The 18,451-nt window shown below is 37.0% G+C and overlaps 1 protein-coding gene across 2 annotated transcripts; it reads right to left on the bottom strand.

The window, feature by feature from the left end:
- Positions 1–1,192: 1,192 nt before the first annotated feature.
- LOC124212721 (carboxylic ester hydrolase-like) lies at positions 1,193–13,027 on the bottom strand. 2 transcript variants are annotated; one of them, XM_046613079.2, is made up of 7 exons: positions 12,785–13,027; positions 9,219–9,366; positions 8,736–9,081; positions 8,133–8,495; positions 3,939–4,102; positions 3,029–3,345; positions 1,193–2,958 (listed from the first exon to the last, which is right to left on the bottom strand). In XM_046613079.2, exons 1-7 carry the CDS (start codon positions 12,997–12,999, stop codon positions 2,763–2,765), a joined length of 1,749 nt encoding a protein of 582 aa, XP_046469035.2. In that variant the 5' UTR covers positions 13,000–13,027; the 3' UTR covers positions 1,193–2,762. The 2 variants fall into 2 exon arrangements, with proteins under 2 accessions (XP_046469035.2, XP_046469037.2); XM_046613081.2 differs by lacking the exon at positions 8,133–8,495.
- Between the last annotated feature and the right edge of the window lie 5,424 nt (positions 13,028–18,451).

Raw genomic sequence — 18,451 nt, forward strand, 5'->3', positions numbered from 1 at the left:
TTAGCATTTTTTCTACAGGATTTCACTTTTTAATAGTAATACTTTACTTGTATAAAAGGATTTATTTGAAAATTAACATTTTCTCAATTGACTAACAGTTTGAAATCTTTGAATCGATTTATCTCAAAACCTAGGTGAACCTAGCACCCGACTTGAAAAAACTTAACTATTTTTTGTTGATTCTTGTAGGTTTTTGTAGGTAGTTGTTTGTAGGAACAATGATTTCGTTTGTAGTAGTGCCAAAAAAAATATATAAGGGGTTGAAAAAATGTCAGCACCCCATTTTCAAAAAAATCGAATTTGTCGGTAGATTTCCGTACAGAATCGTTTGTAGTTGATGGTAGTGAAGATATTTTCGATTGTAGTAAAAAGGAAATTTCTGTGACTCTGCTGTCTACTAATGTTTCGGAATCTTTTGTAGTTGTTTGTAGCACAATTTCTTTCGTTTAAAATTCCTCCAAAATTTACTACAAACGTTCTACTCGCTTCGGAAACGTTTGAAGTTGTTTGTAGTACCATTTTTTTCGTTTGTAGTTCCTGCAAAATGTACTACAAACGTCCTACTCGCTTCAGAATCGTTTGTAGTTGTTTGTAGTACCATTTTTTTCGTTTGTAGTTCCTGCAAAATTTACTACAAACGTCCGACTCGCTTCAGAATCGTTTGTAGTCGTTTGTAGTATTATTTTTTTCTTTTTCAGTTCCTGCAAAATTTACCACTAACGTCCGACTCGCTTCAGTAACGTTTGTAGTTGTTTGTAGTACCATTTTTTTCATTTGTAGTTCCTGAAAAATTTACTACAAACGTCCGACTCGCTTCAGAATCGTTTGTAGTCGTTTGTAGTACTGATTTTTTCGTTTGTAGTTCTTGCAAAATTTACGACAAACACCCTACTCGCTTCAGTATCATTTGTAGTTGTTTGTAGTACCATTTTTTTCGTTTGTAGTTCCTGAAAAATTTACTACAAACATCCTACTCGCTTCAAAATCGTTTCTAGTCGTTTGTAGTGCCGATTTTTTCGTTTGTAGTTCCTGAAAAATTTACTACAAACGTCCGACTCGCTTCAGTATCGTTTTTAATTGATTGTAGCACAATTTTTTTCGCTTTCAATAACTTTGTTTTGTTTTTTTCTTTTGTAGTAACTTCGTTCCGTTTGTCGTCATTTGTGGTAGTGTTGATTCCGTTTGTAGCTGTTTATAATAGAATTTGTTTGCTTCTAATAGTCTTGAATCAGTAGGTAGTCCTTGGACAGTATTAGTAGGTTTATATTGTATACGCCGTTAAGAAAATGTATTTGAAATAAGTATTTGGTTATTCGAGTATATCCAGTAATCCGCGTATTAGCGTGAAATAAATCAGATTTGATCTATTTTGCCGAAATAAATCGTCTTTGATCGCAATGAATTTATTTGAATTAAATCTGATTTATCTCATTACAATACGCGAATTACTGAATAATACTCAAGTAGCCGATTACTCGTTTCAAATACATTTCTTTAACGGCGTATACAATATAAACCTACTAATACTGTCCAAGGACTACCTACTGATTCAAGACTATTAGAAACAAACAAATTCCATTATAAACAGCTACAAACGGAATCAACACTACCACAAATGACGACAAACGAAACAAAGTTACTACAAACGTAAAAAACAAAACAAAGTTATTGAAAGCGAACAAAATTGTACTAAAATCAACTACAAACGATTCTGAAGCGAGTCGAACGATTTTAGTAAATTTTGGAGGAACAACAAACGAAAAAAATGGTACTAGATTCAACTACAGACGATTCTGAAGCGAGTCGGACGTTTGTAGTAAATTTTGCAGGAACTTTAACGAAAAAATCAGTACTACAAACGAAAAAAATGGTACTACAAACAACTTCAACCATTTCCGAAGCGAGTAGGACGCTTGTAGTAAATTTTGAAGGAATTTTAAACGAAAGAAATTCTACTACAAACAATTTTTTCAACCCTTATATTTTTTTTTGGCTCTACTAGAAACGATATCATTGCTACTACAAACAACTACCTACAAAAACCTACAAGAATCAACAAACAATAGTTAGGTTTTTTCAAGTCGGGTGCTAGGTTCACATAGGTTATCTCAAAACACTATTTTCCAAATTAGGTTGTCATTTCACCCAACGCTTCATATGCGTCATGCTGCCATTTTGTTATTATTTCAGTGGAAAAATTCTGGAAAGTTTTTGAAACTACAAATTTCAAGTCCTTAGCCTCAAATTGCTTTGAGGGTTTTCATTTTCTTTAAGAAAAAACTCTTGAAAATAGGTATGTCTTTAGACTGTCCGAGCTGTACGTCAACAGTCGAGCAGCTGCAGCACGATGGTTTCTCTCCAAGAAGTGATTCATGGTGCACAAGGCAGAAAGCAAAAGATCGGAACATATTGAATAGTCATCACCATGAAGCAACTCTTCATCAAGATGTTGCTAAAACTACCAAACCGATTTTCGAAGATCTAATGTTCCGATAATTTATCGCAACGCTGCGTTGGAGGATTTGCCCCCAATATGCAAACGAAGGTTAAAATAACATCATTTGGCAGATAGTACCGAAATCAGATCACAGTGGCACAGCACAGTATTCTCACATTGAACAAAAAGGTTTCTGGATATTTTTGTTCCGCAATGCTTGTAGAATTGCGATCATCGCGGCATTTTTACATGAGTGATGCGTAGACTTTTATGATAGGCGGAAAGAGTGCAATTTTCGGTAGCATCTTCTCAAAGTAATGCCGCGCTAGTGAATTGTGATATTGGTTTCTGCCTCTAGCGTACTTCTTTCCAAGTCAGCCCAAAATTTCATCCGCTCTCTTAGGGAGAAATATTGGACTTCTAGTACGATTTCGGATTTGTTTCCTATCTGGAGGAGATTATCCTTTTCCGAGTACGGCTCCCATGTTGTGTTTCCGCGAAAAAACTGTGTTGAAGGTTTACTGAAAACGCACGCATTAATTGTGAATAGTATGTATCATCAGGTATTCTAATACTTAAAAAAAAACTTACCCGTGAATCGCAAAAGATGTCCACAATTGCACCATAATTTCCCTCATTTGTAGATCTTTTTCATTTGGGGTTTTGTTGAGAGCTACGGTGAGATTGTAGTCTACGTATGGAAAAATGTAAACAAGATCATCCGCGTGTGATATGCCGTAGTCCTTCAAAGATTTACCGCAAGTGTAAGTGCTACTCCACGTGCCCCGATATTTGAAGGCGTAGAAATATTGAGGATTCACTGCCGCTGTAAACTGGTATAAGAGGGCGGAATACACCGGATATTTGAACGCAGTATCACCGACGAGTAACGTGAAGTTAGTCAGCAACTGCAATAGAAGGGATTCATAAATAGTGCATCACCGAAACATTCAATTTTTTAGGTGTCACGATACGAATAATTCCAATACATTTTAGGTCAACGATCACCAAAAATGATACAACAAGAATGTTTTTCACCCAGAAGCATTACATACTGCCTGTAATTTTTTGTGAAAACATCTGAATTCAATAAATTTCTGCTGAAAGACGCTACTGGAATACAATTTTCAATTAAGAGACTAATAAGAATAAGTGACTTGCGCGTAGAGAGTCAATTTCACATGCTGATAGAAATCATTCGTTCAGATCAAAAGATGACTGCAGCGACCAAACTCCATAATTGTGCCAACTATTAGTAAATCTCTGTCAAATATGGTAGTAAATTTCGCGATCAGTTTTCAGCTGTTTAGATTTTTCCGCAATATTATATGGTCAAGATTCAAAATATAAGTTGAATGAACAACGTCGGAAATATGAAACCTAACCACTGGAACTCTTTGGAAACATTCATGACTTCCAACCCTCCTATACAGCTGGATATGTATACAGTAAGAAAGCTTGTTGTATTCGAATCGTCAAGTTTGAATATCTTTTTACTCACCTCACTTCTATTCATTGTTTCAATGTTATTGAAATAGTACGACTTGGCCGCCTTGACCCAAGCGGCTCCAGAGTCCGGTAGATACGACCAGTACATTAAAATCGGCAGCAAATAATCAAAGTTTTCCAGAAAGTCGTCAAACCATTCCTCTATTTCATAGAACGCTGGTGTAACGAGTAAAATGATTGAATAATTAAACAAATGCGAGAGTCAAAAAACATAATTATAACAGAGCGAGAACCTTACAAATTTTCAAAGCCTCAAAATCATGCCTCAACTCTCTGTTTGTCTGATTTTTGAATAATGTGTATCATCAGCCGTACAGGATCCGACAATGTCACGCCACTTTTTAATTTCCATCAACTATGTTGACGTAAGAGAAGTATTGGTTTCGGTCCAAAATAACTTTCTGCAACTTGAAAGGATCTCTACATTTCTGGGCCTTTAGTATCGGAAAAATAAGTTGTTTGACAGTTGTTGCATGTCGGTCTGTCTCGAAAAAATTCAACGATCATCTCAAAAATGATTTCACCAGAGAATTTGTAATTTACAGGCCTTTGACATTAAATGATGGGCATCGAAATTGTCGTATCTTGTTCTCTTTCTTTCACAGGCCGTGTTCAAATCGTCACGTCGCAAAACCACGTGACAAACAAGGTGAGTCGTCGACGCGTGGTCGGATATGCTCTAATGAATCTGAATTCAAAATTCAGTTTATAGAACGTTTGAATTCAATTACCATAAATCGAATTAAATGCTTCAATATCACACAATTTCATGAGAAATGAAGAAATCATTTCACTCTGAGAAGTAATATCTAACAAAAAAAATGTTGATCATACATAATGGTACGTCTAATGATTGAATCGGTTTTTCGAGGTAATAAAAGGTACCGTAAAAAATGCAGTATTGGCCCGCAACAGTCAACCCCTCATTAGCCTGTACCCTTCAATAGTCAACGAATTTCCCATCAAGAGACCCCGAAATAAGCCATTGAGGTTCTCTTTCCATAGTACAGATCCTCCCGAGACTCTGCATAGTCACGCCTGTAGAAACATGCGCACAACTGGGTTTCGTAGCAGTCACACTTTCCATCAAATGAAATATATAAGGAAATTGCTCAAGGTCTGATTAGAACATTATTTATTCTAAGAGTACAATGAGAAAATGTCATTGAAGTAAGTAGTTTTTTAACGTAAAATCACAATTATACAATCACCTTATAGTAGAAAATCACACATTCAGTTATATCGATTGGGTCAAATTGAATGAAACTTTTTTCGTCCGATAAGGAGGTCTCAAATTTTGTAAATAAATTGTAAGCGAGTAAATATCGTTTCCAATAACTGCACGCATTCCAAAAGCACTTGTTCTCTATAGATTTTTGTCATCTTAACAATTAGTCTCTGGTCTAACGGTTGTATACAGGTAAGTAACGTTACGTTATGTCGCAAGGACATAATTTAGCAAGCATCGTCAATGCTGTTCAAGATGTCGATTGGTGGATGAGAGGGAGCATTGTCGAGGAGAAGAAGGCATCTTACAGGTGATCCATATTTCTCTTTTACGTTGGGCAGAAAAACCTCTCTATACCACTCTTGGAAAAGATCTCGGTCCATCCAGGCATTTCTTTGATCCTTATGAATCACACATAGATGTGTAACGTTTTTGAAGCACCGAGGTTTTTTAGATCTATCAATGAATAAAAGAGGAATTTTATGGGATCCACTTTCATCGGTGCATACCATCATAGTAACATGATCCTTTATCACAGTACACCCTGGAGCAAATTTCTCAAATTTTCCTACCAATATCTGAGTTGGTAAGGTGTTCTGTCAAAAACCAGCCTCATCTGCGTTGTAGACGTTTTCAAGGCGATACCCGTTTTCTTTTAGATATGTAAAAAGAGTCTTAACAAACTCCTGTGTATTATCCCACACGATACTTTGGTGGAGTAAGGGTATTTGATTGTAAATTGAGTGTTGAGTCAATTTTTGGAATACCTAACTATACATATATTCAGAAGTTGAATACACGAAATTTGGTTACAAGATTGCGACTAGTATTATTCGTAGTAGTTTATAAATTTGAATCATCATAGTAGCGATGTTGATATCGTCTATCAGATTATTTGTTGAATTCTTCAAAATTCGGAATAGATGTTCATTAGAGAGATTGATAATGCGTTGACTTTATAGTTAGTTAGATTTAGGTATTTGGTCGATCCCTGAAATTGTTGGGTACTTGTTGGTTTGAGGACTTGACGAATACTGACATTGCAGTGATTATCAAAGGAAGAATTTGAAATTTTTCTGAACTTACAGGGTGTAGCAGTATACTGATTGGCCGATTTTTCATATTAGTGAGAATTTAGAATTGGTTGTAAAAGTGGAAATTTTGTACATAGGCGGGAAGTTAAAGCATGCAGGTATGTCTTGAGGTTAAACAATTTGCGATCCTTCCGCGCTTTCACGTACCTACTGTCCAAGCAGACAATCTGGCAGCCAACTGAGTATTGCAAATGGACAAAACCCATGGATAATAAGGAAGAAAAAAACCCGCGCTGGAAGTCACGTACGACCCTTCGACTATTTATTAATCGTTTGATAGTATTTTATTATTTAGGTTTGTAGTCCCCCTATAGTATTGACTATATGAATGACATTGTGTTGATACACTACATCCTGACCGCTGTCAGATTCAGCTGATAGGCGCTCCTCTTGCATCGTGGGGCTACGAATGCCATGGCGTTTCTTAAAGTGATCAAGGCAGCCTTAAACTTCGATTCTGCAGCAAAAAGTTTTTGGTGGTATATTAAAGCTTTTTCGGGTCGAATCGCCTGTATGAGAGGTTTGCCTACGGTGCTCTGTTGCACAAACCATTTGTAAATTGCTTTTCCAATACCACTATCTTCGACGTTTGTAATTTTCTTCTTCTTCGTACTTCCATGCTGGTCTTTAAGTATACTAAGTTGTGTTTTCTTCATTTTGATTAATTGTTGTTAGAGTCTATCTGTCGATGCCATAATCATGCGTAAGCCTAAGGCCCGACTCACCGTTTTCGAACCAATTGATAATAATTGTTACTTTCTCATCGATGGTCAGCCTTTTTCTATTATTTCATCTTGCCTCGCTCATTCTGCAAATGACAAAAAAACATTCGTTAGAAAAATTAATAAACGACCGTATGAAGTTTTTAATGAACTGGAACTGTAATTTTAAACGGAAAGTGTAGAAACGTATATTTAGAGTCTTTAATCAAAGTGTTCATCTGGGTTAAGCGAAGAAGATACAGTCGATAAATGAGTGTGGGGAGAGGCGTGTGCTCATACCACATATATGAACAATAATTTATAAAATAATTGTATTCATGAAAATTTCATTCTTCTTCCAGGACTCGTATTTCGAGAATAAATGGCAAGGAGAGGTTAAATTAGCTAGGGTTCAATTTTCTGTAGATTATAAAATACTTTTGATATTTTCCTAAAACCTTGGACGGAATTACCGTTTAGTATAAGAACAAAAAAGAAGAATTGATCAACTTACCTTCAATCATTCATATTCCACGATTGTCCGTTTTTTATTTTCATTCAACCACTGTCTACAGTAAGTATGTGAATATGTTTGTTCCCAAATCGACTATAATGTACACTTTTCTTGTGTAATACCCAGTGGGTACTTCGCCTCTTACGCCCCCACCAGAGCCTGTGGTTCTGGACCCACTCCCGCCAACCTACATACATACGCTACTTGTATGCATTTTTTACCATTTATTTTTTCATTCTCTCCGTTCTGAATTCTACAGACAATGCGAAAAAAAAATCTAGATCTCGCTTCGCTCAGGTAGTAAATCAAACTGCGGGAATAATCTTCGACTTTTTTCCCTTGTTGCATAATGTACTTGTATGTTCAGCATAATTTGATGTTTGGGTTTTGCCGGTAGTGCCGCATACACGGTCTACGAGGATGTGTATACGAGTGAAATCCGTCTATCGGGGTGGAAATGCGGAATACTAAGGGACTTGAAGGCTCCGATGGGTTGACTAATATGGGAAATTACTGTACTGTTTTTACGGCTTGTTTTCTGCCATTTTGTTGACTTTCTGGAATTTCTATCAAAATCAACCATTTTCACCTTGCTATACTCATGATTCACAGTCGAATGATCAATTCCAAGTAATTTGCATTCACTTGCCTATAGTAGTCCCTAAACCTTCGTCTTCAACGAGACCCATGATACAAGGTACATCACGAATCTGACCAGCTCTCGCTATATTTGTAGGGCTGGTTGTTATAAAAGCCCCCTTGATATCTGGCTCATCAGTACAAGCCCATGTGCTGAATGGTTCGTATTGCCACACGTAAAACTGTTTAAATACGCCTACAACATCCAAGAAGTTCTTTTTCCGCAAACAGCTGACGAGGGAATCCGAAGTTTCATTTGAACAGCCAATGTAATTGCCAAGTTCGAATGCGCGCTTTGCGTAGGCAGCCCTGGGTCTGTAGACCCATTGCGGAGAGCCAGCTCCGCTTTGCATAATGAACTTATGAAAGAGTCCTGTAATGTCGTGAATTGATTACGCCATATTTCAGCATTTGGTTCTAACTGTTTTCATCAACTCATCGTTGGAAAAACAATTTTTGAGTACGTCGTACTCGATGTAATGATAGAATACGTCCTTCCGATTATTGTAAATGTGATATCAGTCATCCCGTTGAGAGATTTTGTTATTCATCAATCAAGTCTGTTGAAGATTACCTCTAGCCTTGGTTGGGTAGAATGTGAATTTAATCTTACCAATTGTCAATTTCGAAAGCGTCAGAAGGTGAACGCAAGCGCTCCCTGAGCTGTGGCCGAATAGTGTCACTCGATCAGGGTCACCGTGAAAGTGTCTGATGTTACGCTGCACCCATTCGAGCGCAAGGACCTGATCTTTTAGGCCCCAGTTTCCGGAAGCCACTTCGTCGCCGGTGCTCAAGAACCCCAGAACACCCAGACGATAGTTGAAGGTGACGAGAACTACATCTTGGTTCAAAAGGTACGCCGGACTGTAGACGGATGATTTGATAGACCCTGTCATGAACCTCCCACCGAATACATATGCCATTACCGGAAATAGCGAGGAGTTCTTACGGTTGCTTATCTATATGTATAAGATCCGAATTCAAATCCAGTTACGTTTGCTTTACGAGACTTTTGATTTTGAACTCGTGGTTCCATTCTCGCACAGCAAGTGGCTTGCATGCAAATAAGCGAGCCTTACTAAACATAAAAAATTACCTGCGGCGTATACACGTTCAGGTTTAAACAGTCTTCGTCCCCAACAAAACTGACATAGTCTATGTTACTTAGTTGGGGGCACATGTTTCCGTCGGCAGTAGCGTTTCGGATTCCCTTCCAACCACCCGCCGGCACGGGATTGGCGAATCTACGACACAAAAAGAACTTTTGTAATCGGATTCACGCCAAGAGTTCTTCTTTAGTTGATAGATTTCAATCAAAGGTATGTTTGTTTATCGCAAGACCTTGCCATTTGAAATGTTGATATTATATATTCGTCATTGGTATTCATTTACCCATAGAGTTCTTATCGCGTAATTAGCGGGTTTAACATTCGGTCTTATAGTCGGTTACTCCAAGCGGCACCTTGCGTACCTTTGTATCAAGATTCGTAGCAGACCTGTCGTGAACCCAATAAAATCGTGCAACGCTGGTCCTTTGAATGAGTTTCTGTTTTTAACCATCTGATCCATTTTAACAAACAAACCGGTCCACTCGTTGGAAATGAAGGAACATTTAGTCTCACTTGGTTCGACTGACAAACGTCAGATAATATTACATAAATACAGAGTTAGATTTGTCAGTATTGTATAGACATTGTGAGTGTCATGTCACGCACTTACAGAAATAGGAGAAACTGCATAATTTATTTATTGAAATATATATGCTTCTTTTCATAACTTTATTCTTTACACAAACACTGTGTTTTCAAGTGCACGCGAGTGTTGAATAACATTTATGTAATTATAATCATTACAGTGTTTTCGAAAGTATACAGACTCGATTGAATAGTTGAAAGCTAGTGATAGAGAAGTAAAAAACGCTGAGAAACGGCCAAAAAATAATTCTTGAAATGATGATCTTGCTATAAATCAAAAATGCCCTTAATCAGCTGTTCTCAGTACAGTGAAATTTGCCAATACCGGACATCTTCGGGACTAAAAATATTGTCTATTACTGAATAGTGTATGCTATTCAGAACAATATTAACGTCGAAATTATACTTCTGGGGATGTTTAGAGTGTCCGTTGTAAAGAGGAATCCGTTGTTGGGAGTCGTCCGTCAAGAGAAGTTTCACGCCCCAAGTGCACGTATGTACGTATGTATATATATTAGGGTGCTTTTTTTTTGGACCGTATTTTTTTTTTTCGGTCCCACCGTGAAATTTTGTTGGCAATACAACAAAAAAAATTCCCTGAAAGATTGAGCCCTTAATATTAATATTAAGTGCTCGCCCAAGGCATGTAAAGATTTCCCGCTTAAAATACACGTAAACTTCAATTTTTTTCTTTAAAACATCTACAGTTCAGAGGCATTCTATGGTGTAGTCTAGGACGTCAGTAGATTTTCTTCGGAATGAAATGCTCTACAAAAGTGCTCATTGCGGTGAAGTCGTAACTCACACCGGCGAAGTCGTACGGGCCACCCAAACCCAATTTTTTCATGAAATTCTTGTCTTTTTGCCCGTATCTCGTAAATAACAAGAGCTACAAAAAAAATATTCAACAAATTTGTCGGAAATTTAATTTCCTACAAAAAAGTTCCAGAAAACCAAATTGCTAACATCGATATTCATTGAGATATTGGGCTTTTAAGGTGAGGAAGTATGGAATTTTCATGAATTATTGAGTATTGTCGAATTATTGATTGTCGAATATTTTTTTGTTTTGTAGCTCTTGTAATTGTAATGACAAGAATTGTAATTGTAATGACAAGAATTGTAATTGTAATGACAAGAATTGTAATTGTAATGACAAGAGCTACAAAACAAAAAAATATTCGACAATCAATAATTCGACAATTGAACTCAATAATTCACGAAAATTCCATACTTCCTCACCTTAAAAGCCCAATATCTCAATAAATATCGATGTTAGCAATTTGGTTTTCTGGAACTTTTTTGTAGGAAATTAAATTTCCGACAAATTTGTTGAATATTTTTTTTGTAGCTCTTGTTATTTGCGAGATACGGGCAAAAAGACAAGAATTTCATGAAAAAATTTGGTTTGGGTGGCCCGTACGACTTCGCCGGTGTGAGTTACGACTTCACCGCAATGAGCACTTTTGTAGAGCATTTCATTCCGAAGAAAATCTACTGACGTCCTAGACTACACCATAGAATGCCTCTGAACTGTAGATGTTTTAAAGAAAAAAATTGAAGTTTACGTGTATTTTAAGCGGGAAATCTTTACATGCCTTGGGCGAGCACTTAATATTAATATTAAGGGCTCAATCTTTCAGGGAATTTTTTTTGTTGTATTGCCAACGAAATTTCACGATGGGACCGAAAAAAAAAAAATATGGTCCAAAAAAAAAGCACCCTAATATATATACATATATAATCAATTTCTTTGCTCTTCGATATCTCGAGAACGAGTTACCGGATTCCGATAATTTTGGTTTCATCGAGGCGGCTTTTCCAAACTTAGAACTGATAAGATTTTGGCTTTTATCGGTTCGGTACTTTTTCAATTATTTCAGTAACGGAGTTCCAAAACATCAAATAAAAATGATGATATCTGGAGGGTCAGTGAATGAAATTGAATGGAAATTGGTATCGTGAGATTTTTTAGGTCACTTATCACGAATCTGAGGCCAGATTTGCAAAATTCAAATTTCGTGACTTCTATAATCTGAAATAAAACGAAAATCATTTGAATATCGATAAAAATCGGTACTCATCCATTTGTTAGGTGACTGATCACGAATCTAAAGTCGGATTGCGAAATCCAAAATAGCAATTCAATATGGCGGGAAAAACTCTATACCCAAATTCCGATATTGACAGAAATTGGTGAGCGGAGGTTTTTGGTTCACCGATAACGAATCTAAGGCCAGACTTCCAACCTTTGTAATGGTGGATCCATTACGGTGAATCAAAATTCCAAAAATTGTCATATTTTCACGTAATATAGTATCCGAGAACTTAGGAAGCGTTAATATCGAATCTGAATTTGTAGTACACAATTCAAGTTGGATATTATTCTTTTTTTTTTCTCCACAAACTCGAAGCTACAGTGTGAGAACGGGTAGTTCAAGGGTTGGCTTATGGCCAGTCCAGAACTGCTGTTTGATAAATAAAGATTTAAAATCAAGATATTGCGATATCAAAATTTCTTCTCAAAAAGAAAAAAAAAGAAATTAGCAAAATTCATTCAAATTTTGTCACACGAAAGTGTATGTAGCCTTTAGATCGTTTGACAATATTTTCATACATCTCTTATTGTTAGACACATTCGGCCAATTTCAATAAATTATGAACCGTGTTATTCCTAAACTAATTGTTTATAAATCTTTCACTATGCATTCTCTTCAATGCTCGGTTTATAGATGTTTTCATCAAAAGTTTTTATTTTATTTGTTCTTTCTTGGATATTGTTTTTTATTCGAATCTATAAAACAAACACATGTTATTATTTTGCCGAATGCAGTCTTTTTGTTAATGGAACGTTCCACCCATGCCAATTTCCCATATTTGTAGCTAGTTAAAAGTACCACATCAGGTGCATTTACGGATGAAAAAAATCATAGAATCGGTAAACACTAAATTTATTTACTTCACTTACCTCTTATTTCCTACCGGTGGTTGAGCGTAAGGAATTCCCAGAAAGGCCGACACTTTTCGGCCATGGGTGGTGGTCATAATTTTTCCCCGTAGATTCCCCTGGGAAAAAGTCACTTCCGGTTCAGTGGTTCCATCAAGGTAACCGGAACTTGACGAGAAAAAAATGCTTAGCAGTAGTGGGAGAAAAAGACACTCCGCCCCTGAAATTGAAGCCATTGTCGTCACACGATGTTGTCCGATGAGAACAAACTCCACTCTGGCGAATCTTGTTGGTGGGATTTTTTTACGGCATCGAACCGTTTGTCTATCGCGAACGAGTTTGACATGCCAATCGTCAAACATGATATTCAAACTGTCCAACGACCGTCGCGCAAACAAAATAACATACCACCACCGTAATGATGAAGAGTATTATGAACATATTTGTGTCGATCACTTGTCTCGGTATCACTTGGAGATGCAATGCATCAAACCACTTTAATTATTAATACTCACTCCCCATTTCACGTTTCAGACTTGATACCGACACTAAGTGCACATACTCGAATCCGATAGAGCCAACAAAATTTTCACTTGTTTGGTATCATCCAGCCCTTTAAACACTAGAGTAGTTTAAAGAAACTTTGTTGTTGATTCCCCCAAAACTTATCACTGCCAGGAAGATTCTTAATCGCCGCATCACTGTGAAATTCTACTCATTGAGAAACCGCCTTGAAACTCTCAGACGCAGTATATGTAGATCCAAATTTGTGAGTAAGTATGCATTTCTTTTTTTACCAGTTCAGTCTCAAATACGTTATGTTGAATAAATATGAAGTGAATGCATTATAGAATAACAATAATTGGAGCGACAAAAATATTCTTGTCGAAATCAGCGTTCCCTGTTACCTGAGAACTAGTATAGTATAATATCACCTATTGTTTGCTGACCTAGTTATCAAATCGACGACGAATAAATTCATTTTGCAATTCCAATAACTCACCCAAAATAGTTTATCATCAGTGCATGTCCTCAAGTACCTAGAGAATGAATAAATTAGTTTAACCTTTCTCAGTTCTTTCAGATCGCATAAACTAAATAGAACTCTTACAATTAGGTAATCTATCTGTATCATGTGTATTATACATATTATTATATAATATATGAGATTATATTGTATGATAAATGCATTATACACCATTTATCTATCGATTAGTGATCAGGTTACCTGTTTCCTAATTATTACCAGAAATATCATCGCTACGATGTTCAATTTAGCGAATAGAGCGGTATTGCTATCTGATGAAGTCTTTCATGACAATAAACTGAAATTAGTACATCCCGTTCTGAGTATCAATAATTACCCGGATTTCTTCATTTCAAATCATATGTACCGGACTCTGAGAAAAGAGTCTTGTTATAATGAATAAATATATTCCGTCGACCATGTTCAGGGAGCAATTTTTAACTGTTGAAAAACTTATTAACGTGTAATGAACATATGTGCCGTTACAACTACAATCGAAATTTTATAGTATTTGAGTTAAATATAATATTCACCTCTCACTAACATATGTCTATTATTGAAAAGATACTCTAAAGTTGTGGCTGATAAAGCGAGAATTGATTCAAATTTTTTTTTCTTTTATCAAAAAATTAGCACTAATTGTAAGAGATTTCACTCCGTGTTATCCCACATGAAGATTTATTAACAGTTAACAAATCTTATTTGAGGATTCAAGTTCATAAACTCACCATTCGCACGTTCCAAGCACGTTCTTTGTATTTTAAACGCAGTTCATCGGCCGAGCGATTGATTTATAATAAAAACCAGTGTGACAATGCAACGGTAATGTTATGGGAGCTGATATTACAACTTGGGGCGTATCCGAACTTCTTCTAACATCTAAGGGTTAGTGCAGCGTGTTTTTGTTCATAAATTCCTGGTCTGGATGCGCGATATTATGTTCGAGGTTAGGTGCGTGCGATGTAACATTTATTTCCGGCTCACACGTGAACATTCGGGTGTTCGTCTCACCGATTCGATTCAAACGCACGGTACGTAAAGTTCATGCCCCAAGAACGACGTGCGCTTTTCGTCCGTTCCAGAGTGAGTAGGTTTGAAAAAGTGACAGCGGTTGTATCCGTAGTACGATAATGAGGCAATAAGGAGCTCAGCATCACCTAATACGATTTTCAGTAAAATAGATGATCGATTAACTGTTAATAAATATTCATCCGGTACCATTATTTAAGTAGTTTAACATTGTGTTTGATTGTTTTATACAACAGGATACTAATTCTAAAGAAATAGATGACTCATTAACTATCAACAAATCTTCATTTCACAGAAAGAAGTAAATATAAAAGGCGCGATTTCTTATGTGCAACTAAATATTTATTTCGCCATATTCAAATATACGATTTGTTAACAGTAAATAAATCCTGTTCACTATAACAAGACTCTTTTCTCAGTTATTTGTGGTTTGATGAATAATAAGTAATATCTGTTGTTTAACGACTGTCTGGGAACTCTGACCTATTTTCTTTAGTTAGATGTAGACTCAAGTTCGCCGGTAAAAGGAGCTTTGCCTACGCAGGCGTGGATCCTAAGAATCACCAAAAATAATCGATTTTTGATTGAATCCGTATTTTTTCCCGATTAATCGAGTATGAACGATTACTCTTCTTCTCAATTGGTTTTTGATTTTACACCCATGAACGATGCAATACAATAACAATTTATGTGACTATGGTATCGGTTATTTTGATCGTCTTACTTACCAAGCACCTATTTCATATAATAACTGAGAGATAAATGAATATTTTCACCTGAAAATGGAAAACAATTCGAATTCAACTATAAATTATCGGAAATTTTTCCCCTATCAAGAAAACATACTGAAATTTACGAAATTTAGGTTTCATATGCACAGTTTCAAAAGAATACAAAATAATCGATTAATTTTCTACAATTCAATCTTCTTCGATTATTTTTTTGAAGTCGAATAATCCATGCATTTAGTATTTTTAGCTTATGTCAGTGGGCATCACTAGTTCAACCACGATCTTACATACAGGGCTGAAAACGACGGTGGTGGGACTAGGCACGCTTAGTGTCCAAGTTTGCTATTTCGATTCACGCCGCAGGGGATGCTAATGGTGTCGGGAGGTGATGTGCGACAGAGAAAGAAGCAGCTTCCGTCCTTCTCACTTCCGAATGCAGCAAATGCGCTGTCGACCCTAACCCAAATTAATTAACAATCGTAGGATCACGATGTGAGGCCAGGGAGACAAAAACTTCCCGGTACAGCTAGCAACGCATATTGTTGGGTTGAGAATAGAAAAATTTGAACCCTCATTGTGTGTACCAGGGCCTAAAATCTGCTATAGGCTGACTGGTTCCTTGTTTAGTACTGCTTTCAACCACGGCACGCCTTTTAGCGCTACAGTCGCAGCCAATTCGCAGTTCACTGGTGACGGCGCCGCCATTTTACATTTTGTTACATTTCACAACTACCAGTTGATGGAAGGCGGTCGCTTGGATAGCTCTGATATAAAAAGTGTTTTGAAGTGTTTGTAAGCAAATATGCCTAGTAAACCAGAGTGCTGTGTTTCAATTGTTCCGACGCAACGTAACATCTTTGTGGCATTGGTTTCCAAAAAATGAATATGATGTGTCTCTTATGTAAAAACATCGAGCTCGACACCCGAGATTTATCGAAATTAGCGACGAACTTTTTGAAGTATTCGTGACCAGGAGGTTGATTGAAGAAGAAAGTTTAGTCAAAAATTCCGGTCAGGTAAAGAGAGTTTTAATTGTTGGGAAAACGCAACATGTTTAAACGTTTTCGAAGTTTCGGCCGGGCCCTGCCGACCATCCTCAGGAAATTTTGACGACCTGTTCCTGCTTAGATGTTCTTAGTTCAGCATTTTGGACGGACGTGAAGACGAACGTATTATTTTTGAGACATCATACATATGCTAGTCCAATTGAAACATCTATTTGATTACCCTTCTTTTATTAGTAATTTTATAATACGTGAAAAAGTATTCCGTACTCTCAATTTGAATTTCCCGCTACCAATTTCTTATTAGCCTCTTTAATACTGACTGCAACCACGGTAAGGTAAGTGGCACTGACTGCAGGAAAACTTGTCCCCACCTCGGAGCACTGCAAATACGCTGATGATTGTTTCTATTCTAGGGTGCGTACCCCCACTATTGATAGTTCTGTTAGTTTCCAGACCTGCATGTAAGACCGTGAGTTCAACTTTATTAGACCTATGTTCGGATTCTATGCAACTTGAGGGCTCTGTGATAATTTAAAAATGAAGCTGTATCTTGCAGCCAAAGTTAGTAGCCAGGCGTGTTAGATGTTTTGAAAGAAGAAAAATGCTATCCTGATTTATCCTCATAATTTTATAAAAGTATTGATTCAAGCTATTTCACAAAATTTTGACTTTCGGTCTTCACTATCTGATTCGAATAAACATTAGAAGGTTTGGCTGATGATTCTGGTTGGTAGTATCAGCCTCGTAATTTCAAACTAATCTACCTCCAAGAGGCCGGAGAGGGCGACACGCCGGGGCGAGAAATATGGTCGGCAGTCCTAACCGAGAGAGGTGTACATGACCGAACTTCGAAGAGAACAGACGTTATTCAGAGTACAGAACTGTTTTGCAGACTGAACGTTTTATGACTCGAATTTACCTCTCTACCAAATGCCCAGTTATCAACACAGAGCAACAGGATCATTCTCAGGGCGTTGTGAATAAATCATGGACTGGCCAGAAACCTGAGTGCAAGGTATCAGCCTGCGTGGGTGCGGGATCCGGTAGGGAAGTTGGTCAGGGAAATCAAAATACACAGGTGTGATATAACTAAGCTTTATTCCGCGTGTATCTCCGACTACGACCTCGTATACTCAGACGCTCTCCGGCTCTCCTCGCTGAGAGCCCCCCTCCTAGCGGTACGTATGCGCTCGCATTGCTTGGCAGTGTTGACTCTATACACTGCCTACTTTCCGTGCGCGTATACATCACACTGAGGTTGGCTGAAAAAACATCGGCAACATAGCGGCGGTACAAGTTGGACGATTACATATAATGAAGAATTTATTCAAGGAATGAACGGAATATATAGATATGTAAATACATTTTTTTAACGGCGTATACAATATAAACCTACTAATACTGTCCAAGGACTACCTACTGATTCAAGACTATTGGAAACGAACAAATTCCATTATAAACAGCTACGAACGGAATCAACACTACCACAAATGACGACAAACGAAACGAAGTTACTACAAACGAAAGAAACATAACAAAGTTATTAAAAGCAAAAAAAATGGTACTGCAATCAACTAAAAACGATTCTGAAGCACGTCGGACGATTTTAGTAAATTTTGGAGAAACTACAAACGAAAAAAATGGTACTACAATCTACTACAGACGATTCTGAAGCGAGTAGGACGTTTGTAGTAAATTTCCAAGGAACTACAAACGAAAAAATCAGTATTACTAACAGCTACAAAAGATTCCGAAACATTAGTTGGCAGCAGGGCCACAGAAATTCTAGCTAAGAGAAAAAAAAAAAAAAACATATTTTTCTTCCCTTTTTACTACAAACAAAAATATCTTCACTACAATCAACTACAAACGATTCTGTACGGAAAACTACCGT

The sequence above is a fragment of the Neodiprion pinetum genome, chromosome 2, assembly GCF_021155775.2.
Source record: "Neodiprion pinetum isolate iyNeoPine1 chromosome 2, iyNeoPine1.2, whole genome shotgun sequence".
In the NCBI taxonomy this organism is placed as follows: Eukaryota; Metazoa; Arthropoda; class Insecta; order Hymenoptera; family Diprionidae; genus Neodiprion; species Neodiprion pinetum.